Raw genomic sequence first — 21,704 nt, 5'->3', positions numbered from 1 at the left:
TTTATCAGTTCACAGGTTGGTCTGAACTAGAAGATTCAGTGGGTGAAGATAGGTCACACTGAAATGCACATACAAGGGCTGTGGTGTGAAGCACATACTGTTCCATGGAAACATTTTTATCAACCTCTACAATGGCCACAGCATGACACTTCTCTAGTCCTCTTTGAATGACCAGTGCTTTAAAGCAAATGTATAAAAAGATGCATCAGTTCCCTTAGCCAATTCACAGGATAACCACCCACAAAGCTATACAAATCCTAAGACAGTAAAAATAGACGGTACAAATATCTTCAGGTGCTGTAATACCAGAAGATGTCTGTAGTTGAATGGGCTAATTTTTGGTGGCAGTATTGGAATGAAATGTTATCTCATATTCAGGTCTGCTCAGGGAATCTTCTGTTTGCCGAACTGTCTGATGACCCAAACCAGGGACATGATGCAGCTGAAAAAACAGGTTTTGTTTGGGTTCCTTTTCAGCCGAATTCACTCCTGTTCTGGCACAGCTCTAACCAGCTTTGGCCAGAATAAGCAGTATCTCTGAGTGTTCAACTACGGCTTGTATTTGCTGAAATCACATTCTGAATTACTGGTTTGGGAAATACGAAATTTAGGGGCATAATTCCCCAGCAAGTAGTTATTACTAGATAATCAAACAGAAGAGATGATGGCCTGGATGCCAAAGAAATGGACGCAATTTTAAAGAGCTGAGATCCTTCAGTTAGTAGGAACAATGCCAAAGCTGTCTGCTGAATAAGGTAATGAAGAGTTTAGCAGCAATATCAGTGTTATGTGTTCCTTCTGTCTGCACTGGGCACATTGTCCTCCCAACTGGTTCAGCATAACTCTTTATAAGGCAAGCAGTTATGTAGGTGGAGCAGCGAACTGCTTCTACTAAGCCACTTTGTTTATGTTTAAATTGTTACTTCTAGTATACTCACAGCTAAACAGGCCAGTTCAAGGCTAGTAATCTGGAACAAAGAGAATTAAAAACATCTTTTGGTGACAGATGAGAGACAGTAAATGTCTTGTGTTTGTGTTAAGGTGGAGGAAACTTATGAGATCGCTTGAAGTCCCTACTGACATCCATATTACCCTGCTCTGAGAACAAGGAAGGTCTCCTTTTCACTCTCATGGGCTGTCAATCTCTGTTCAATATCATGAACAGTTAACTCACTTGCTAAAATCCATTTTTCATGCATTGGTCTCTTTGCAAGAGATAGCAAATCCTTTCCTTTACTTATCATGCTTGAAATTTAACTTTTTTTTCAGAAGGCTATAGAAAAAGAGTTCTTCTGAGAGTCACAAAAAGGAGAATTAGAGGCAGTTCAACTTCCAGTTCCCCCACTCCTGCCCCCCAGTTTATGAATGTCTGAGCACTAGCAGACTCGAGTTTATTAAGTGTGAAAAAATGGCACTAGGATTTTAATACCATTTGATATTAAATAATTAACTTAGAAAAGTAATGCCAACATCATAAAACTTTATATGCATGATATTCAATATAGAGATTTATTCAGTAATAAATATCTTATGGAATTCATATGACTTAAGCCCACACAAGAATAACGAAGATGCCAAAAGTAGTATCATATCCATTTGGCTTAGTCAGCAAGAAACCAACGGGTCCACAGATGCATTTTTTTCCACCAGAAAATATCCTCTTTTACATGTCTCCTGTCTGCAAAATGTTTCATATGAACTCTTCTTGTCCTTCAGGCTGTAAATAATTTATTCATCAAACCCTTTTATTTGTAGCAGATGGAAAATGTAGTAAAATTTTAAAAACAAGAAAGGGAAAATTAGACGTTTAGGTGAATAATAATTCTAACTGCATTATACTGCACTGACTTGTAAAAAGCCTTAAGGCACAGGAATCAACTGACACTCAGATGGATTTGGATGCTTTTTCTGTTTGGGTGGCACAGACAAGAACTGGGAAAGAAACTGTTTTTCCTGCTAGTGCTTGTTCCTTATATGTAAGGATGTGAACATAGAGAATGAAGTTATGGTAAGATGTTCCCCTGTATTCAGTGTTCCCTTACTATCCACTTCCAGAATCCTCCTCTATTCATGTGGTTGTCTAGCCCTGGTCCCAGCCAGTGAGTCAGTGAAAATGGACTAAATGCTCTGTTTCTGCAGCATGTGTCCTTTTTTCCCTCTATTATTTGCCTTGCACAGGAACATATATTTGGCAAGAAAATAATAAGACATTAAAATAAGCAAGACATAGTATGGTTTCAATTCCTTTGCTTCTGGAACATGCACACTTTTGATACCTTTGATTTAGCAAAACTTCAGCAAACTATTGTCAACTGACTAGGGAACATCCTGCTCTTTGCACTTTACACAAGGTCACAAAGGAAAGAGAGATCCTGTTCCTACATGTACTAAGAGAATAGTTCTCAGACTGCTTCTGTTGCTTGAAAAAATACTGCTACCATTTGTATTATGAATACATAATATTACCAATAACATAGCTGCTATTCTAGCAACAAGAAAAATGTTACTTTGATTATACATTTCTATTTATAAAATATAATTTATCATTAGATAACTACTCACATGTGATAATAAGTCCTCCTGTAATGCAATGACATGGACAAAATAAGCTGAATTTTATTCAATTAAAGTTTAAAATATACCAGAGTAAACATATACAAAATGTTTTGAACCCCATAATGCTGTGATTTCTAATTCATTTGAGTAGTATTCTATAAAAACACCATCAGATAATTAATCTATTTTATTATAGAGTGACATCGTAATAATTAATAGGGCAGATGGGATATAGCAACATATGGGAGAGGAAAGAGGAATTACATAAATCTAAGTAATAGGAGATACTCTGAGAAGTCTTTTTGGTATAAGAAACACTGCAAGAACTCTTCCCTTTTTAATTGAGTTTTATCTGGACTGAACTGTGTTGGGTTCTGAAAGCTGACTTGATCTTTATTGTTGCAATACTGTTCACTGATTGATTAAAAACAAAGGAGAGCACATGTTAGTTGTTAATCTGTTTTCTGTGAATGTATACACATTCCTGTTTCTGTAACCCTCATCCAAATTAAGAAAAGAATTTTGCCATTCATTTCAGAAGAGTCCTTTGTGCGAGGCAATGTGCCTTTGTAATTGAAGCTATGTATCTGAGTTTTATTACAATTTTTTTTTTATACTAAGGGATCCTTTATGCACCTGCTATCTGGGATTTGGCTCTTAAAATGTGTTTTGGCAGAGAATTATGTCAATATCAAGTATAAAGATGATGACAGGACTATTGACTTGGAAGTTAACTGAAGGCATTGCTTCCACAGACAACACAAAGTGATCTCCAAGCCAAAAATTTCATGTGTCTTACCATTTAAAAAAGAATTTTCTCAGACCAATGAGACCAGATGCATCCAGCTGCTCCCCATTCTGACTTGCATATTTCATAGGCATTTAAAATCTGCAGCATCACTGTTGAGTTTATTGCACTATTAAGTTAAAAACTGCATTAAATGTTGTGCGGTACTTAAGTAGAAAATTTACTGTGGGTGGGGTTTTTTGCAGGAAAAGAGTACTATTCTCTTTTGATAATATTCTAGGAAACATAAATGTGATTTCATTTATGTTTTGTAAGCAAAATATTAATAAAAGTTATTTTCTCTCATAAGATATTTGCAGGGCTTCCATCTGTAACTTCCTTTCAAATCAATCACAAAACTGAAGGAATTAACAGAGAACATACAATCTTTCCAGCTCAACTGGGCATTTAGGAAGAGTCATACAAATAAAAGTTACTGGATCAACAATGAGAAAATGATGTTACAGCTGTAGGGGCTCATACGTGCAACTATTTCAACATAGTACCAGGTTCAATGTATCTTATTGACATATTTTAGTTTAGTTTAATGCTTTTGCCTTATTGTACGTTTTATTGCTTTGTTACTGTATTAGAGAACATCTACTAACATACTCCTGCAAAATTTCATTCACAATGTGAGCTAAATTAGGACTGTCAAGTCACAGGCTTCTAAAAAGAGAAAGGAGAAGGAATATTCCTCTGAGAAGTAGTTTTGATGTACAGCCTCTTACTTATGGAGTAAATGTGTGAATTTTCTTAAATATCTGGTCAAACTTGATAGATAACGCTGAAGAAAGATACATTGAAATATGCTGTACCCCATTTAATTTCTCTTTAGACATTTGAAATCTGTGTGGATAACAATAGGGAATGAGAATCCTGGCTTTGAATTTGACCTGACTTTCATAATGGCATCAGACAAAGAAATACAAAATGATCAGCTTTAAGAACCAGACTAACAAAGTTTTCATCTAAAATATTCTGTGGTGGTAAGTTTCACACACTCATCAATGAATGTACCAAGATTTAAAAGTGGACAGATTTTTTTTCTGATGTGTTTCAAAACAATGTTGATTTATTCAAGCACAGTAGATGTTATTTCACCTGTAACAGCAGGATAAAGGAACAAGGAAGAGCAAAGCACATGTAACAAGATCATACAGCACCAACAGTAGATGTAGGAGTACTCTTGGTGAAGCAGTAACTCTTGTGGTTTTCTCCCTTTCCATAATCTTCCAGCAATGGCCATGGGATAATCACTATAGTTTAATCTTTGTCCTCTGAAGGTAAAATATCTGGCTTTCAAAGTCTCACACTAATCTGTGTTGTGACGCAAAGAGCAAGACAGTCCTGCAGTGCCACCCTGGTTAATTATTTGACTGGAATTTTTTCTTGTACTCAAGGGGAGTGCCAGGCTTTGAGTTGGATATTGAATTCTCATAAAGTTTTATATTTGTATTTTCAAGAGTGATTACAGACTTGGCTAGCTGCCCCGAGGAAACAGGTCTCTTGAGCAACACCCAAGCTGTTGTACTTTAGACCTGAGATATTAGAGTTTTACAGAAATAAATACCTGTATTGTATAATACTGGAAAGGTATTTTCAGGAACTTTTTTCTCTTTTATGAATTGATATAGCATGACTTCAAAGCTCACTATTAATTTTTACAGTCCCAACTGGAATGTGCTTCAGTCTCTTTCTTTCATTCTCTCTTCACTTTCTTCTGATGGCTTTTGTTGTATAGCACTTCTTTAGAAATGGCCTAGCAAATATATTTAAGTACAGAATGCACATGAGGAAAATGAATCTTGCTCTTGTTAAACTGAACATTCATACTCAGAATAATTTTGAGAAATGTAGCTCTTGAATTTAAGGCATATATGGCAGGTAAATATTAGCATTATTATTAGTGTGGGTGTGATTTATTGTTCTTCACCATCATAGCTACCAGATATCTAGTTGTGCAGCCTCCAGGATAAGATAGTGTACAATGCTGTCATCCTTTTATGAAGTGGAAGCATTTGGCATGATATATATACTTTCTCTGGACCTGTTTGAACTTAGAACAAGAGTCATGTGACTTTCTGCTTCAGGATGTACTCCTGAAGTGGTCACTTCACCTCTGGATTCTGCAGAGAACATTCTATGAGTTCCCAGCACTAAAACAGTAATAGTGATCCAACGGTTCATGCTGTACTTATCTTTTCCACAGAGACAAGCCATATTGACTGGGAGGAAATGTGTCCTGGTAAGTGACACTGGTATCAAGTAGCACTACACACTAAAAGTAGCTGTCAATATTGTTTGGACATTCCCAATTCAACAGTGATGCCCTACGGTGCCCTGCCCTGTATCACCTGCTACAGGTGGACTTGCAGCAATCCTGCCTTCCTGTATTCCTCTGGTTTCTGGTCACATGCCCTGATAGTATTTTTTCTTTCCCAGCAAAAGGTTGGTGAATGTATGAGACTAGTCTAAGACTGCAGGGAGACACTAGTGAAGGCAGGTCTACACTAAGGTGGGAAGCCTTTTTTCTGGGCCAAAACCTGTTTGGTCCATCTGGCTCCTTCAGAGACCACATTATGAAGGAAATGGGATAATAAACGTAGAAAAAAAAATACAACACCAAATAAGCCTCAAGATTACACACAATCCCCATTTCTTCTTTCTAAAACTTTAATAGAAGCATGATGGTACTATAATTGTGTTATTTTTGGCATCTGCTTCATGTAATATTTGACATTATTACCACCAGAAACTTTCTCTCCTTGTATAGTTTGGGTTGGCAGTGAACCACTCAGGCACAACCCGGTAGTAAACAACTGTTTTCCAATTGGATAACTAGGCTACAGCCAAGTTATTAAGTAACTCTTAACTGGAATCTAAACTGAAGTGGAATCCTAAATCTGGTCTTCCATACTACAAACTGATGAACAAAAGAGAAAGCAGAAATGAAATTCAGAAAATATTTTATTGAGTATGATACCATTTCATCATAGGCTTTTGTCAAAGGTCTACTTTATAAAACATTACCAACCTCTCCGAGGTTGAAACCAGCTTGGGCAGGAGCACAACGAGTGGGAGAAGAGAGGGGCAGCACCTGCAAATTTTCATGCAAGAGGCATAATATAGGATATTTGCATCCAGATGATACCTTGTCATAGTGCCCAAGTTTGCACCAGATCACCAGAAAAAATTAATAAGTCTACATTTAAATTTTATAAAGGATTGTAACAATCAGCTACAAAATCAAATTTACTGGGTGTTGCCACTGCACATTTGACAACTAAACTCAAGATCATAAAACGAAAATTAGGACCTCAGAATGAAAGTATTGTAGAAAGCTTCATGAGGAAACAGGATTAACTCTAATTCCAGAAACTGATGGTCAACAAGAAATCATAACCACTGTATATAAGGACAGATGCAATTTTTACCAGTGTTCTAACTTCCATTTTTACTAGAAGGAAAACAAGAAAAGTTCCTAGAATTTGGGTCAATCCCACAACACTTGTCTAATCAAGGCTTGGCATAAAGGTTCTTGGAAGCAGATTAAACAAACAGTAGTTCATAGGCAATTTTCAGTTCATGAAGCAACTGTTCAACTCATAGAAAACAACCTTAAGTGGGCTGCAAGTGTGATAATATTAATATGAATTAAGTTAATGCTTACTGGAATGTAGACCAACTAATTTTTCTCGTGTATGTGTTCATTTTCAGTGATGGCAAAGCATAAATATGCTACAAAATGCAGGAACAGTCTTAACCAGCCTTGAAAAAGTCCCTATATTGCTTAAATTCTCTCAACCCTACTTCTTTATGCAGTATATATACATTCAGAGACTGTAGTAAGTTTTCAGGCTGACCATATTTCTACAGCTAATTGGATTTTATGAGCCAATCCCCACAGAATCTTTGAAAATCTGCCATGAAACCTGCACTGTACTGCCAAAGAATTTGATATAACAGTAAATACAAAGGTAAGTATAGCAGTTAATATGTCATATGACACAGAGACTTCCATTGTCATTTGGGTGTGCATGTCAACACTTGTAAGTACCACTAATTTATCAGGAAATAATTTTATAAAGCAGGGTGGAAGATTTTGTTAACTACAACATTTTCAAACAAAAAATAAATCATTAAACCACACTTTAAAGCAAGAAAAATGGAAATGCAAAGTTTAGCATATTCATTAGCTATTAGAGCAAAAAATCCAGAATAGTCTGGGAAGGCCAAAGTATTCAAATAATTCAGCAAGGCTCTGTTGAAATTAATTTCTTATTTATTAAAAAGACAACACATTCTCAAGAGAGCATCTTTTGCAATGAAATAATTTAGTTTCTTCATATAGACACATCATACACAATGTCAACAACCATGAAAAACAATACAAAATGCTTTTAAATTTAACAAGTAGAAAAATATAGCTAGTATATGTGGCAATTGTGAATCTAATACTGTACAGAAGTATTTATGGATTTTACAAATAAATTATAGCTTAAATGCCCTTTTTAATTTTTCTAACTGTACACTGGAGCATAGTTTCTGAAGCTTACCACTAACTTGACACAAAAGAGTGCCAGTCAAATGTCCTGCCCACAAGCTCAAAAAATTTTTTGTTGGGTTCATGGAAATATTCATGCAGTTTCTCAAGTAATCGGGTATCTACTTGTGGGTGCGCTCGTCCTTTTGACTCATGTAAACAGCGCTCTCTACCACTGTCCCTCAGGCAGTAGAAACCTTTAGTTTTATTGAAATAAAAGTTTGAAGCATTTATCTGTGGTGATAACTTCAAAAATCTCTCTACTTTTTCTATTTCTGGGAAGGGATCTTTGATTAGTTTATCCCCATCTACAATGTGGATATGATCAAGAGGAAAATACTTCAGCCAGTTCTGCATGTGAATGTAATACAAGCTTCTGTTTATTGCCTTGTAGTCCACATTGAGTTCACCATCTTTAATCAGGAATTGTTCGATGGATGGATACGGCTTGTGCTTCTGCATGTGATTGTAGAACACTTGGGTGTAATCTGATAGCACTCTCTCACTTGGATCTCTTAAAATAAGGAGTAGTCTCATTGATTGGTTCATGTTATAAACTCTTTCAGGCACTTTAGGTGACGTGAAATATGCTGGAGTTTTTTCCACGGTTATCTGATGAGAATAGGAGAATGGCATTTGATTAATATACCACTGCAATCCATTTCTGTAATGATCTTCCCAGTCAAAGAAGTGAACTTCACTTTCTGCTGCTGCAATATCTGGATGGAGACTCAACATCTCTAACAAAGCTCTTGTTCCACCTTTTCTCACTCCAATAATAATAGTCTGTGGCAGTTGCTGACATGATCCATTAGAATGAATGTTTTCCTTGAAGTCATTTTTCTGAGATGTTTTCTTTAAAAGCTCTTTCTGAACAGACTGAGAAGTCTCAGCATTTAAATTTATAGCTGGTCTGGAAGGCACTATCTGAGGTTGAACAATAAGAAACACAGCTCCCAGCAGAAAAGCTGCCATGACAGAAGTTCTTAGTCTGGTTTCACTCAAGCAGGTAATAGGGCATACAGCAATTTCCACGGAGAACAACCTTTAAGAGTTGTTTTTGTTTTGCTGACTGAAGGTGTATTTCTCAAACAAAAACTTTGCTGGCAGAGGGAAAAGAAAAAGAAAAGCACATTATTCAGACATATCACTGCTAAAACCATGCCGCAAATATCTTTTGCTTTTCACAACTGAACAAACTTTTTCAGCTTTCCCAACTCTAGGCTCACAGATAACTTGGTGTAATGAAATGTTTTAACAGACAGGCATAACAATGCAATGAGAAAATGACTTCCAGTCACTAGGAGACATGAACATTATGTAACTTTCTCTTGCACTCAAGATTCATCCAGAATGTTATTTATCTTTTTAAAAATCTGATTTCCTTGGAGTTAAACCACAACCACAAGAGAATTAAAGGTGCTGTGTTTTTTTTAAATCTACAAGAATAGGTTTATCTTAGAAAAAAAAAAAAACAACATAAAAAGGAGAAGTTGTGAACTGAACCAAAAGAGATTCCTGGAAGCTGGGGGTCTTGTAGGGTGTCTGAGTATTATAGCCTCCCAAACAACCATGTGACAGCAACCTTAGAAGCTGAGGCTCCTGGGAGAAAGGCTCATCCAACATAGGTAGAGCTGCCCAACCATGACAAGGTGACATTCTCCTAGGAAGAAGTTAAGAAGAGCTCTGGGTGAATAGAAGACTGAAGAAAAGTTGAAATTCTATGTTCTTTTTAAGAGAAGTTAACTTTTGCTTTGTGGTTAGGGTTTCTAAGGATAAAATAGGTGGTATGCATGCTGGTTCTGCAAAAGGCAAGATAATGAAACCATAGACTATAGTATGACTGAATCAACGTAACACCAAAAGAGTTGTGGTTCCAGTCTTGACTCAGGAAAGAAAATACACAATGGATACATCTGTAGGTCATTTCAAAAGTTAGCCAGCAAGCTGCCAGGATGCAAAGAACTAACTTTAGACTTTATCAAAAGACTACCTAAATACCACCACTGAACACCACTTAAAGGTCAGGGTGTTTTTAATGCAGTGTTTGAAGTGAAATTTTAATAGCCTCACACATAGTATAGTTGTTAAGATTGTCACAATATGAGCAGGCTGTGTACACAAGCTTCTTGAATTAAGATGCCTTTCAAAGACTTTATGCCCTTAGTGAAGGGCTGGTGTATAACTTTGGTGTGGTCTAACTCCATTTAGAAGTAGAAGCCACGATGGCTGAGCACTTGACTACTTTGCCTTAGTAGGTTACTGTAATTATGATTTTAAGCTTGGAACAGCATGTACTGTACCAGCTAGCAAGGGCTGAAATACGAAATTACATATGAACAACCTGAGGAAATGCAAGGGCTAGGTTTTGGAAAATCTCCAGAGAATCTGAAAAGAAACTAATGACTTTTTCACAATAAGCTAAGTCCCAGTGCAACAAGGACTAATGATGTGTTTCTAAGGGATCTAAAGTTCTGTTTGATAGCTTTGCATTTACACAGGTCATGACTCCATTCTGAATGGAGTAGGTCTGCTTCCTGATGTTTGCTACTGATTATCAATTCTGTGCTTTCCCTTTTTCCACTTTTAAAGGGCTACAAGGCAGTGATATTGGTAGGAAGCAGAAATCAAGGCTGGGAAGAGAGGGAAGTAAAGTGTCATGACAGATGTGAAGTCAGAGTCCCTCCCTATATGCCCACAGGCTTGGAGCTTGTGGGCATGCCCTGTCTCAGGCAGGTTATGCCCTGGGCTTTTCTGTGATGTCTGATGTGAGTCAACTTTGTAGAGGAATTTTTTGTTTTTCCTATTTTGGCCACTGTTAAGTTTTCTCTGGCTGAAACAGTTCCATTTCGGCTGTCATTAGTCTTCTGCTCTCTTTCCCTGTCCTCATCATTCCTGTTAATCTTAGCTTAATCTACTTCAGTTTTAACAAGAAATAATCTTAATTAGCCACACACTGTGGACGGTGGTGGGGGCAGACACTGGGTGAAAGAAAATTCGATATAGGTAAATTCATGGTGCATGTCCCCCTGAGCTGTGCCGCCACCATATTCAGCAGCCATGGGAGCAAACGACACAGCGCCAGCCAGATTGTATCAGTGACTGCTAGGCAGCTCAATACATAAGAACAACAAAACATTAACTCTTGTTGAATTTTAAGGTCAGAGATTAAAGGAATAGCCACTTACTTCGGAGTATATTTTAAGTCACTAGCTCCATAAATAGCAAGCCCAAGTTGTTGTCTTAACACCTTACTGGAAAAGCATAATAGGATTCCAGGGAGGAACAGGCTGAACTGTCCTGAAAGGAGTTACATTAAAGACTAATGGCAGGAACTCTTATTTATTTAATAGCCAGGCTGAAATGTGCTATGGCAAACTCTGTGATAGACTGCCTCTGGTAAGATTAATTTTGAGCTGCTGGCCTCAGATATTAGTAACAACATACTGATGGGTTGGGGCCTTTCAGGTGAGGAAGTTGTTTTTCTTGGTTGGGGTTTCTTTGTGTATGTGTGGGTTTTTTTCCTAAATATATATCAATTCATTGGGACTCTATAATTTGTCCTTTGCATACTACTCAGTTGCCTATTTTTTTTATTCAAGCCTTCCAATGGCTGAGTACAGCACAGGAACTTTTGGAGAGGAGACACAGCAAGGTGTCTCTTAGCAGTAGCTCCATTCTTGTTTTGGTCGGCATTGCTCTTTGAAATCAGACTTGTGGAATATTGCAGTTGTGGCACCTGGGGCCTCATCTCAGACCACTTTTTGTGCTTCAGTGGAGCTCTGCCTCAGTATCTTCCCATTCTTAACTCAAACACTTTTTTGGAAGATAGCTTTTTCTAAATAAACAAAAGCAACTGTTTTCTATTGCAGCATGAAACCTCAGAATAACATGGGAATATCTTCTGTTTCAGACAAACAGAATTTCATCGTTCCACCCCGGCTATGTGCCTAGGTGCATGTCTTCCACTGCAGAACACTGCTACAGTATCTGTAGCATTTCCTTTATGCACTCATAATGAACCACATCAGTAATTACGACACTTAAAGTACCTATATGCTATTGTTGTTTTGTTTGCAAGCAATAAAGCTTTGTCTGCCTTTTCTTTCCATTGTTTTTCGTTTCTTCCAATCTGCAAAGGCTGGATATTTGGATCAATTATTTTGTTGTGTTAGACTAATGCAACACGATGGACATGAGTGTGCCTCTAAATTCAGCACAAAACATATGTTGCGTGGGCAAAGTGGTCTCCAGGAATAAAGCAGCATATAAATTGGTTGTCATTCAGCTTTCATCTCTTATGTCCTCTTTAATGCTTTATGTAGATCTGATGCTTTATGTTTGGTGTCTAGAATTACAGTAGTTTATATAAAAGGATGCAAACATGCATAGCTTTATAATTTGTGTGTCTGAAAAACTCTTTCAGGAATAATAAGCATGCACTGAGGAGTTTACAACAACCACTCTGCCAAATTACTTTTCTGCTTTAAGAATTCTCTTCACTGCATCCACAAGTCATGCAGACCCTACAGGACTCCACTTAGTGACTTTGTATTCCATATTAGTACAAAAAATTTAACTGACAGTCATTACTATTGTATTTGCTACAAGTAAATGAGCAAATTGTAAAAGAAACACAGTTTATGTTAAATGGTGCTTTGAAGATTATACCAAGACTTTTCAAAGGTCTGATTGCTTTTGCTTAATCTTTTCTTCAGCTTTCTCCAATTAATTAGCAAAATGTGCTATCCTGTTTATTCAACAAGATTCCATGTGGACTTTGCCAATCAAATCAGCTTTTATGACTAAAATCTCTTCAATAGTAATGGTAACTTGGAAATAAATGGAAGCTTTTCTCAGTAAATACCATATGAGGGCCACAGCTGACATATTTAATTGACTTTTAAGAATATTACAGTGCTCTTTGAAACATGTCACTATTTTATGATTTTTAACTATTTCTTACTGCATTACCAAGGTATTTTAATGTCTCATTATATTCAGCCTTGCTCAATAACATTGCCTAAACTATCTATATTATATACAATTTTTAGTTTAGTATACATTAAAAAATAAGGTACTTTTTGCCTGGATGGATAATTTTTGCTGGGAATGGGATGGGGTTAGATTTAGCTCCGAACTTTCTTAAGATCCTTCAAGTTAGCTGTCCAAGTGGGTAGCAGGAAAGATAAGGAGTGTCTGTAGGGCAGTCAGTAGGCATCAGGTAGAGTCTGCTGGCAGATTTGACAGTGACATACTTCCCAAAAAAAGCACACAGCAACACAGAGGTTCAGCAGAGCTAATGAGACACAGTTACCAGGACAGTAACTAGGAGGAGGACTACATCCTTTCCATAATCATGCAGATGACTTCTCTTTCATTACAGAGAAGTTGTTTTATGGTTCTCTAGGGACTGTGGATGAACCAGTTAAATTTCAAATGTCCTCACCTTTTCTCCTTGTAGAACTGAAACCCCCTCACTGGAAATATGTCTGCCCAGGCATCTAAAAAAAACCAGACTGTGGCCTGAATAAGAACCATAGTTCAATTGCTAAAGTTTGTCTGTAGAGGGAGATTAGAGCTGAAAATCTGAGTAAGACATTCGGTTCATATAAACGATATTTAGTTTTGCAGATGTGATAGAACCTCAGGACAGTTTGTGGACGGTATTCTCCCTTGCAGATATTTGAGCATTCAGTACTGCAAATATAAGATTAACGTTGCTGGTTCAAAGTAGCAGTACAACCCACACATCTGCTATGCCGGCTTCTTCTACTGGAAAAAAAATGCCTGTAACTGAGCTAACCAACTCTACAAACAACTTTCTAAACTGATGAAGAATCAGTGATGTGAACATTTGTATTTGGTGATGTATTTAAAAAAACTGGACTAGATCAGTTGCAGTGTACTTGAACTTCTCCAATAACTCAATGATATGAACAGGATATTCCTATCCTCTAAGAATAGACTGTATCCACCATAAGATATATTCCTTAGATGCTTATATGAGTTCATCAAGTCCCATGTTGTATCCTGTTAATATAAAACTTCCTACTACAGCTCAATCAAGAGCAGGAAAGAAAAGAGGGTTTTTTTTTTAATTTAACATAATTTATGCAACATGTTTTTTCTTGTTATTTTAAAATATTGAACTGTCTCACAATACCCTCCTCATACATTACTCCCCATACATGTGGTATTAATAACATTTTAACAGAAGTTTTACATGTGTCAATGAAATATTTGAATTCTAGTTACCAGTAATTAACTACAAGTAATTGCCTGCATTAGTGAGCACTACAGAGAAAAGTATAATAAATTAAACAAAACTACATACTACTGAAACTGTAGATCTCTAGGGGCGTAAACCTTGTGATATAGAAAAAACAGCTATTTGTGCATTAAGAGGGGACATGAAATAATAGGTCTGTCTTACAGTACCTAGATGATACTGTCTATGTACATTTCCCAAATTGTATTAAAACTGCTGCACAACCAGTAGAGATTAAACCATGCTTCCAACTTTTATAGTCAGTGTGTTAAGAAATCTAATGATAATTTAAGTGTTAATAAGATGATATACTGTCTATCAGCTGTAAGACTTCAAAACTTAGAGAATTTTAAAATGTATTTCTGGTCAAGGGAACTTCAGGAGCTGAGAAAAGTTGACTTGGTAGGAAGTACTTTTGGCTGAAATCTGCTGTACTTCTGCACCTGCTGTGATAAATAGAGTTTATGCAAATTAGCTAGGCCACCAGTTCATGACTTCGAAAGAAGGAGTTCAGCACCAGTGTGAGCAATAAGGTAGCAAATTTATAATAGACTGTGGTTATATATAACAATCACTCTTTTTCTTAAGGTCAGAAGGGACCATTTCAGCCTTTCATGCCAAGAGATCATAAAATTTTTTAGAAGAGAGAATATCCTAGATTTCAGAGAACCTCATGCAGGTAAAAATAAAATGGGACATTACAGTAGAATAAAAATAAACTTAAAAAGCTCAGGATGCACAGAATTTTTTTGTACTGAATGCTAATATGGAATCCCCTTATCACCTTCTAGCAATACTTTTAATAACTGTCAGGATTCAATTTTTTTCATAAAGAAGGTACACTGTACCACTGCCTTCTCTATCCCCCCATAAACCCAAATGCTCAATTCAAAGTCCAGAGATTACTCCCCACCTCACTTTCCAAGCAAAATGGGTCACATTCTAATTAGGAAGCAGAATCTATTGCACAGTTTTTTAATAGAGTTGCTTCCTAATTCATCAAAGCAGTCCTCAAGAAAACAACCTGTGTGAAAGGATGGCTCTGTCCTGTCTGTCTCCCTTTCTGTACAAAGGCTCATCTTAACTGGATATATTAAAAAAGAGAACACAGATGAGAAGCTTTTTCTCATTTCCCCTACCAAGCAATTTCTTACCACTTTCTGTGGCTGTGGGCTCCGTTTCAAATACCAGGAAGATATTTAAAACAATAAAATCAAAATAAACAGCAACCCCCCCAAACCTCCAAATAATCTTTCAGTTCATATTCCAAGTACATTTCTGTGTCTTCCATGCTCCTGCCTTGAGAATAACTCTGGAGCAGGGTGTATACTGGTGAGGTCATTACTTTATTAGACTTAGCTAAACCAATCAATTTACTAAGCAAAGCACTACACAGTGACCTGGAGAGAACCCTCATGTGCTGGAGTGACAAGTGAGATGACCCAGCAGGATCTCCCATCTTGGACTGCCTTGGCATATTGCAGTTTTCTTTTTCTTATTATCAAAACTTTTCATGGAAAAACATCAGCTTTGACATATTTTTGGACTCTGATAGTTGATAAGCTATGGGTGGCATTTCTAGAGGGAAGGGAGAGATCCCAGGCTAGTCAGACTAATAAAAACATTTTTGTTCCCTCTATGAAAAGCAGAAGAGTTGTATGTATCTATATATGTTGCATATATGGGAAAACAGTTTTCCACCCACTCTGTTTTTTTGTAATGTCTGTGTAAACATATAGCTAGTTCACAATAACCAAGGTAGTATCCTGACAAGAGGAGGGACACAGATGGGACCCTGGCAATGCTGGGGTTGGAATTTGCTCTGTTAAATTAGTGTCTCTCAACTGTAGTAGCTGGCTTTGCTTCAGATGCATAATCTTGCTGCTGACCTACCAGAGGCATTCATTTGGCTATGTAATATCAAAAACCTCTGCATTTTCCAAATAGGAAAAAAACCCCCCAAAACTGGGTGGGTACCAAAACAGTGGATGTGCAAGACATAGCTGAAGTTGATGTCAGTGACTGAGATGTTCTCGTTTCTGAGCAGTGTGGGAAATGCACTTGTTCGAGAGTGCAAGAAATGCTAGAAGCTGGAAATTGTAACAGTTTTTATATCTATACTTACAAAGTAAGTTTGATAGCCAGACAATACATGGGCATGCACCAAATTGAACCCGTTCCACTCATGTTCCACTTGCCATATATACTGCAGAGGCTCTCAGTGGCAATGGGCAATGAATGGATCTTCCCTGCCAGAAAGATGCTCCCTGCAGACATTCTATACCCAAATCATTCAAGCACGGTATTCCTAGAACTTCCCAGACATTTTTTTTCCACCTCAGTATCCAAAGAGGAATAGTTTTGAAACAGGGAAAGCCCTCAACCTACTGCACTAACATAGAGAGGAAGGAGAATCATACACTTTAATTCTCAGTCAACTGAGGTGATTGAAAAGCCCGTACTTAGCTATGTTCCCTTTCCTCATCTTTTGAATGTCTAGCTGAAAGACGAAACCAAATCAGAACTCTTCCAGATGGGGGCTGCCACCGTTCCCTCTCGAATCCTTTTACCCCCAAAAGATTTGAGCTGCACACGCCTTTATCCCTGGAAAGCACACTGAGAACTGCAGCAACCAAGCCTTCCCTGTACACTATCCTAGGAAGCCAGTCCTTCATAACAGAAATGAGCCGGAGCTAAGGCTTTGTGCCCTCTTGTCAACCTCCAAAGCCCACTGTCCCTCCAGCCCTATGCAGCCCGCCAGGTTCCAGTTCAGCACGCTGCATCCAGCCGGCTCCAGCCTTCAGCCGTGGGAACAGATCAAAGATGCTCAGCGGAGCTTTTCCAAGTGCGTTCCCGTCGGGTAGGAGCCTCGCACCCTGGCACCCCGCTTCCACAGCTCTGCCACTCTGCCCTTACGTGTGCCTATCATTTAGCCACAGGGTAAAGGTGCAGAAAAAGTGCCTCGGGGGCCACACCTGGCCAGGTAATGCCGACCACTTTGCTTTTTCTAGCCTTCTTTCTCTCCTTTCCCCCGCGACAGCGCTGGCTCCCAGAGCCCGACTCGGTGAGTACGGGGTCGTGTAGCAGCGCCGCGCGTCCCTCCCGGGGCTGGGGGCGGCTCAGCGGCACAGCACGGTTGGACAGCCGCGCTCCCCAGACCCGCAGGGCGCTGCGCGGTGCGGCGCTCCCCTCCCGCCGGCGCGGGGCTCCCACCTGCCGCCAGCAGGTGCCGGGCGAGCGGCAGCGCCGGGTGCCAGCGCCCGTGCACCCCGCGGGGCGGCAGAGCCCATCCACCCGCTCCCACCCCAAAAACTTCCCGGGCTGCGCAGGGCAGCACCCGAGCACTACCGCGCGTCACTCACCGCCGGAGCGCGGGGCCGTGGGGCAGCGCTCGCCCCGCTCTTCCATGGGCGCCCGCGGGTGCCGGCGGTGGCGGAGACGGGGGAAGCGCGCCCGGCAGCGGCAAGCGGGGATCGGGCGAGCGGGGGATCGGGCGAGCAGGGGATCGGGCGAGCGATGGAGCGCCCGCTGTCGCCCGCCTCGCCCGCCCGTCAGCGCCGCAGCCGGAGCCTGGTGCCTGGCGCCTGGCGCCGGCTGGTTTGTACGGCCCCGCCCCGCGTCGCGTCACGCCGAGAATCGCCCGCCCCGCTGCTCGGAGCCCTGCCCGGTGCGCGCAGCGCCAGGGGGCGGGCAGCGGGGCGGTGGGATGAGGGGCAGCCGCGAGTGTGCGTGTGCTTCTGTGCACACGCACGTGTGTGCCAACATAGTAGTTTACCCACATAATGTTGCAGGCCTGGGAAACACGGCTATCCGCAGAAAGCACGCCCTTCCCCACCCCCCGTATCATCACAGAATATTCTGAGTTGGACAGGACCCACCCGGATCAAGGAGTCCAACTCCTTCGATTGCCTACTTCCTGTGCCTACGAAAATAACACTCATGCTAGGTCTCATGAATAGCAGACTGATGGTGTGTGTATTTACTTCTCCTGCTTCTTGTTTATTTTCTTGGGACTTTACAAGGTGGCCCTGATTTCTATTTTTTTAATTTTTTATTTCCCCTGAAATGCTTTCAGCTAGTTGAATTTAGAATGGATGACTAGAATGACAGAAATGCAGCTTCCTAAGAGGAGGGAGGAAAATGCCTTCTGCAATTTTAAGTCACGGGGTTAATTTATTGAAATAGGTCTGTGTTACAATTAACTGAAATGTGGGTATTTTTCAAGACAAGATGCATTAAAACCAGTATTAGCATACTGCACCATTATTTCAACAGCTGAACTCTTGAAGTTTACTGTGAGTAAAATGTAGGCCTGGTGGAAGAATTGAGGAATTAATTTCTCAAATGATTTTTATCAGTTCTATGCAATCTGACAGATCTGATAGAGGTGGGGTATTCCCAAAGAAGATCAACTAGATCAACTAGCACTGGTTGTACACAAGTCTTAATATTGTTTGCCTAAAGAAGTAACTTCTGTTTCAAAGTTTTACTTCTTTTCTCTATTTTTACTTCTATAGCTTTGCTTGGAAAGAATAGTTGCTTGCTCATGATCTTGCTTTGAGAACTGCTGTTCTTCAATGGCACGTGCTTAAATTGATTTAGGGTTTGGTGTTTCAGTTTCCATCTGCATTAGTGGAGCTGTTTGCACAAGCATGAAGGACTGGGCTCCCACTGTACAAGTACACCAGCCAGATTTTTTCCAGCCTTGTACTAAAAACTGTTTCTGTGTCTGCCGTCTGAGAACTGGGAGGTTGGCAAGAGCTGGATCTAAACAACTTAGAGGGGTCTGTTTAAATAAGCAGTGGATGAGAAAGGCTTAAGTCACCTCTCCAATCTTTGAAAAGACACTGGTTAATATTCCTACTGAAAGTGGACTATTGAGAGGTTTGCATAATTCTGTCATAAAATCATGGAATCAAAGAATGGCTTGTGTTGGAAAGAAACTTAAAGTGCTGGTTCTAGCACCTCTGACTTGGGCAGGGACAACATTCACTAAACCAGGCTGCTCAGAGTTCCATCCAACCTGACTTTGAGCATTTCCAAGGTTGGGACATCCACAACTTTGGCCAACCTGTTCCATTTCCTCACAGTAAAGAATTTCTTCCTGATATCTAACCTGAACCCACTCTTTTTCACTTTGAAACCATTCTCTCTTGTCCTGTCACTATATACTCTTATAAAGAGATTCTCTGTCTTTCCTGTAAGCTCCCTTTAGGTACTAGAAGGTGTCAATTAGGCCATCCCAAAGCTTTCTCTTTTCTGGGGTCAATAAACCCAATTCTCTCAGCCTTTTCTCATAGGAAGGTGCTCCACCCCCTAATCATTGTGGTGATCCTCCTATGGACTAGCTGCAACAGGTCCATGTGCTGGGTACTCCTGAGCTGGGCATGCTACTTCAAACGGGGTCTCACCACAGTGCAGTAGAGAGGCAGAATCATCTCCGTCAACCTGCTGACCACGGTGCTTTTGATCCAACCCCTAATTGTGATTGGCTTTCTGGGCTGAGAGTGCATATTGCTGGGTCATGTACAGTCTCTCATCCACCAGTACCCCCAAGTTCTTCTCAGCAGGGCTGCTCTTAATCCCTTTGTCCCCCAGCCTGTGCTGATACTGGAGGTTGCCTCAACCCAGGTCTTGTTAGACATGATATTCCCATGGGCCCACTTCTCGAGCTAGTCCAGATCCCTCTAGACGGCATCCCATCCTTCAGCTGTGTCAACCAAACCATTCATCTCGGTGTCATCTGCAAACATACACTTGATCTCTTCATGTATGTCATTAATGATGATATTAAATAACACTGGTCCCTATAGAGACCCCTGAGGGACACCACTTATCACTGATTTTCATTGGGACTCTGAGCCATTGACCACTACACTCTGGATGTGACTGTCCAAACAATTCCTTATCCACCAAACAGTCTACCCACTAAATCCATGTCTCTGTAATTTAGAGAGAAGGATGTTGTGATAGTTCATGTCAAAGGCTTAAGAGAAGTCCAGAAAAAATGACATCTGTGACCCTTCCCTTGCCCATTGATGCAGTCATTCCATCATAGAAGGCCACTAGTTTGGTCAGGCAGGACTTGCCCTTAGTGAACACATGCTGACTGTTTTGAATCACCTGCCTGTTCTCCATGTGCCTTACCAGACTTCTAGAAAGAACTGTTCCACAATCTTCCCTGGCACAGAGGTGAGGCTGATGGGTCAGTAGTTTCTGGAATCCTCCTTTTTACCCTTTTTTAAGATGAGTACAATATTTCCACTTTTTCAGTTGGCTGTGACTTCACCTGGATGCCACAACTTTCAAATATGATGGAGAGTACTTTGGAAACTACATCAGCCATTTCCTTCAGGACTCTGGCATGCATCTTATTGGATTCCAAAGAGTTGTGTATGCTCAGGTTCTTCAGGTGGTCGTGAACCTGATCTATACTTACAGTGGAAAGATTGATCCCCCAGTCCCCATCCTGCTGTCCATCCACTTGAGAAGTGTGGGAAAAGCAGTTACCATTGAAGACTGAGGCAAAAAAGTGGTTGAGTACTTCAGCCTTCTCATCTGTTATTGCTAGTTTACCAGTTGTTTCTTGGATGGGTACACCTTCTTTGACTTCCTCGTGAGGGTTACATCATCTCTGACCACTGGCTGCAACTTGCTCACTGTTCATTTGACTCCTTGGGGAATGTCAGGTCTCACTTGCTTATTGCACTGAAAACCAGCTTAGTGCACTAATGCTATGCAAAAATGTTCATATTGTGTATTATCTTAAATCCTTTTCCTTCAGCCTGATAACAGGAGCTGAAGCAATCTATTATGGAGCTCTGTTTTTAATCATGATTTCCATTGAGGGAAGCAGAACAAAATGCTATGTTTATTTAAGTATCACCAGCAATTTCAAATGGATTACAGGAAGTAGGTGTGTGTGTGTGTAGTTATTTCGTTTACAACTGTTTGTCTGTCTCCAGCCTCGAATAGGCATGCTTTTGTATGGCTAAATTAATTAGTAAAATCAATAAGTAATAGAACATCTAAGGAATGAAAAGTATTCAATTAAGTTTTAAAAGGCATATCTCTAAATAATATCTGGTGAAAGATTTTCAAGAAACAAATGCAACTACTTAAGGAAAAATAGGATGATATAACTATAAATGTATTTTATTTTATAATAATTGTAATTTAATATTTAACATGTTACCTGTATTTAATGATACTATATCACTTCAGTGTAATTGCTTTAGCACCAACAGATATGTGCAAATGCTTTACTTTTAGTTTTTTAAGGTAGAAATAGAATATTACATGAGTGTTTACTAAACCAAAACGAAACAATAATACTGTTTTTACTTTCCTATATGTTTTATTATAAACCTGAAAGTCTAGTAGAGAAATACATTCATATGCAACTAGCCTTGCTGTTTAACCCTGCTATTTATGGTGTGATAGTGGATTTTGATTTTCTTGAAAACAGGGTAAAACCAAAACATTTAGATGTTGCAACTTGTATAGACCTGCACAATTCAGTCATAAGGCATCACTGTTTCTTC

The 21,704-nt window shown here is 39.5% G+C and overlaps 1 protein-coding gene across 1 annotated transcript; it reads right to left on the bottom strand.

Moving 5' to 3' along the window:
- Positions 1 to 6,337: 6,337 nt before the first annotated feature.
- On the bottom strand, positions 6,338 to 17,742 carry HS3ST1 (heparan sulfate-glucosamine 3-sulfotransferase 1). The gene is made up of 2 exons (XM_071555225.1): positions 17,523 to 17,742; positions 6,338 to 8,992 (listed from the first exon to the last, which is right to left on the bottom strand). The coding sequence occupies exon 2, from the start codon at positions 8,862 to 8,864 to the stop codon at positions 7,905 to 7,907; it is 960 nt and encodes a 319-aa protein (XP_071411326.1). The 5' UTR covers positions 8,865 to 8,992; positions 17,523 to 17,742; the 3' UTR covers positions 6,338 to 7,904.
- Positions 17,743 to 21,704: the final 3,962 nt, after the last annotated feature.

Source organism: Pithys albifrons, chromosome 5 (genome assembly GCF_047495875.1).
Source record: "Pithys albifrons albifrons isolate INPA30051 chromosome 5, PitAlb_v1, whole genome shotgun sequence".
In the NCBI taxonomy this organism is placed as follows: Eukaryota; Metazoa; Chordata; class Aves; order Passeriformes; family Thamnophilidae; genus Pithys; species Pithys albifrons.
Note: the sequence above shows the minus strand (reverse complement) of the source record. Positions and strands in the feature narration are given on the sequence as shown.

Excerpts from the sequence above, each read along its gene's own strand:
- HS3ST1 (XM_071555225.1), bottom strand. The coding sequence starts at position 8,864 with ATGGCAGCTTTTCTGCTGGGAGCTGTGTTTCTTATTGTTCAACCTCAG.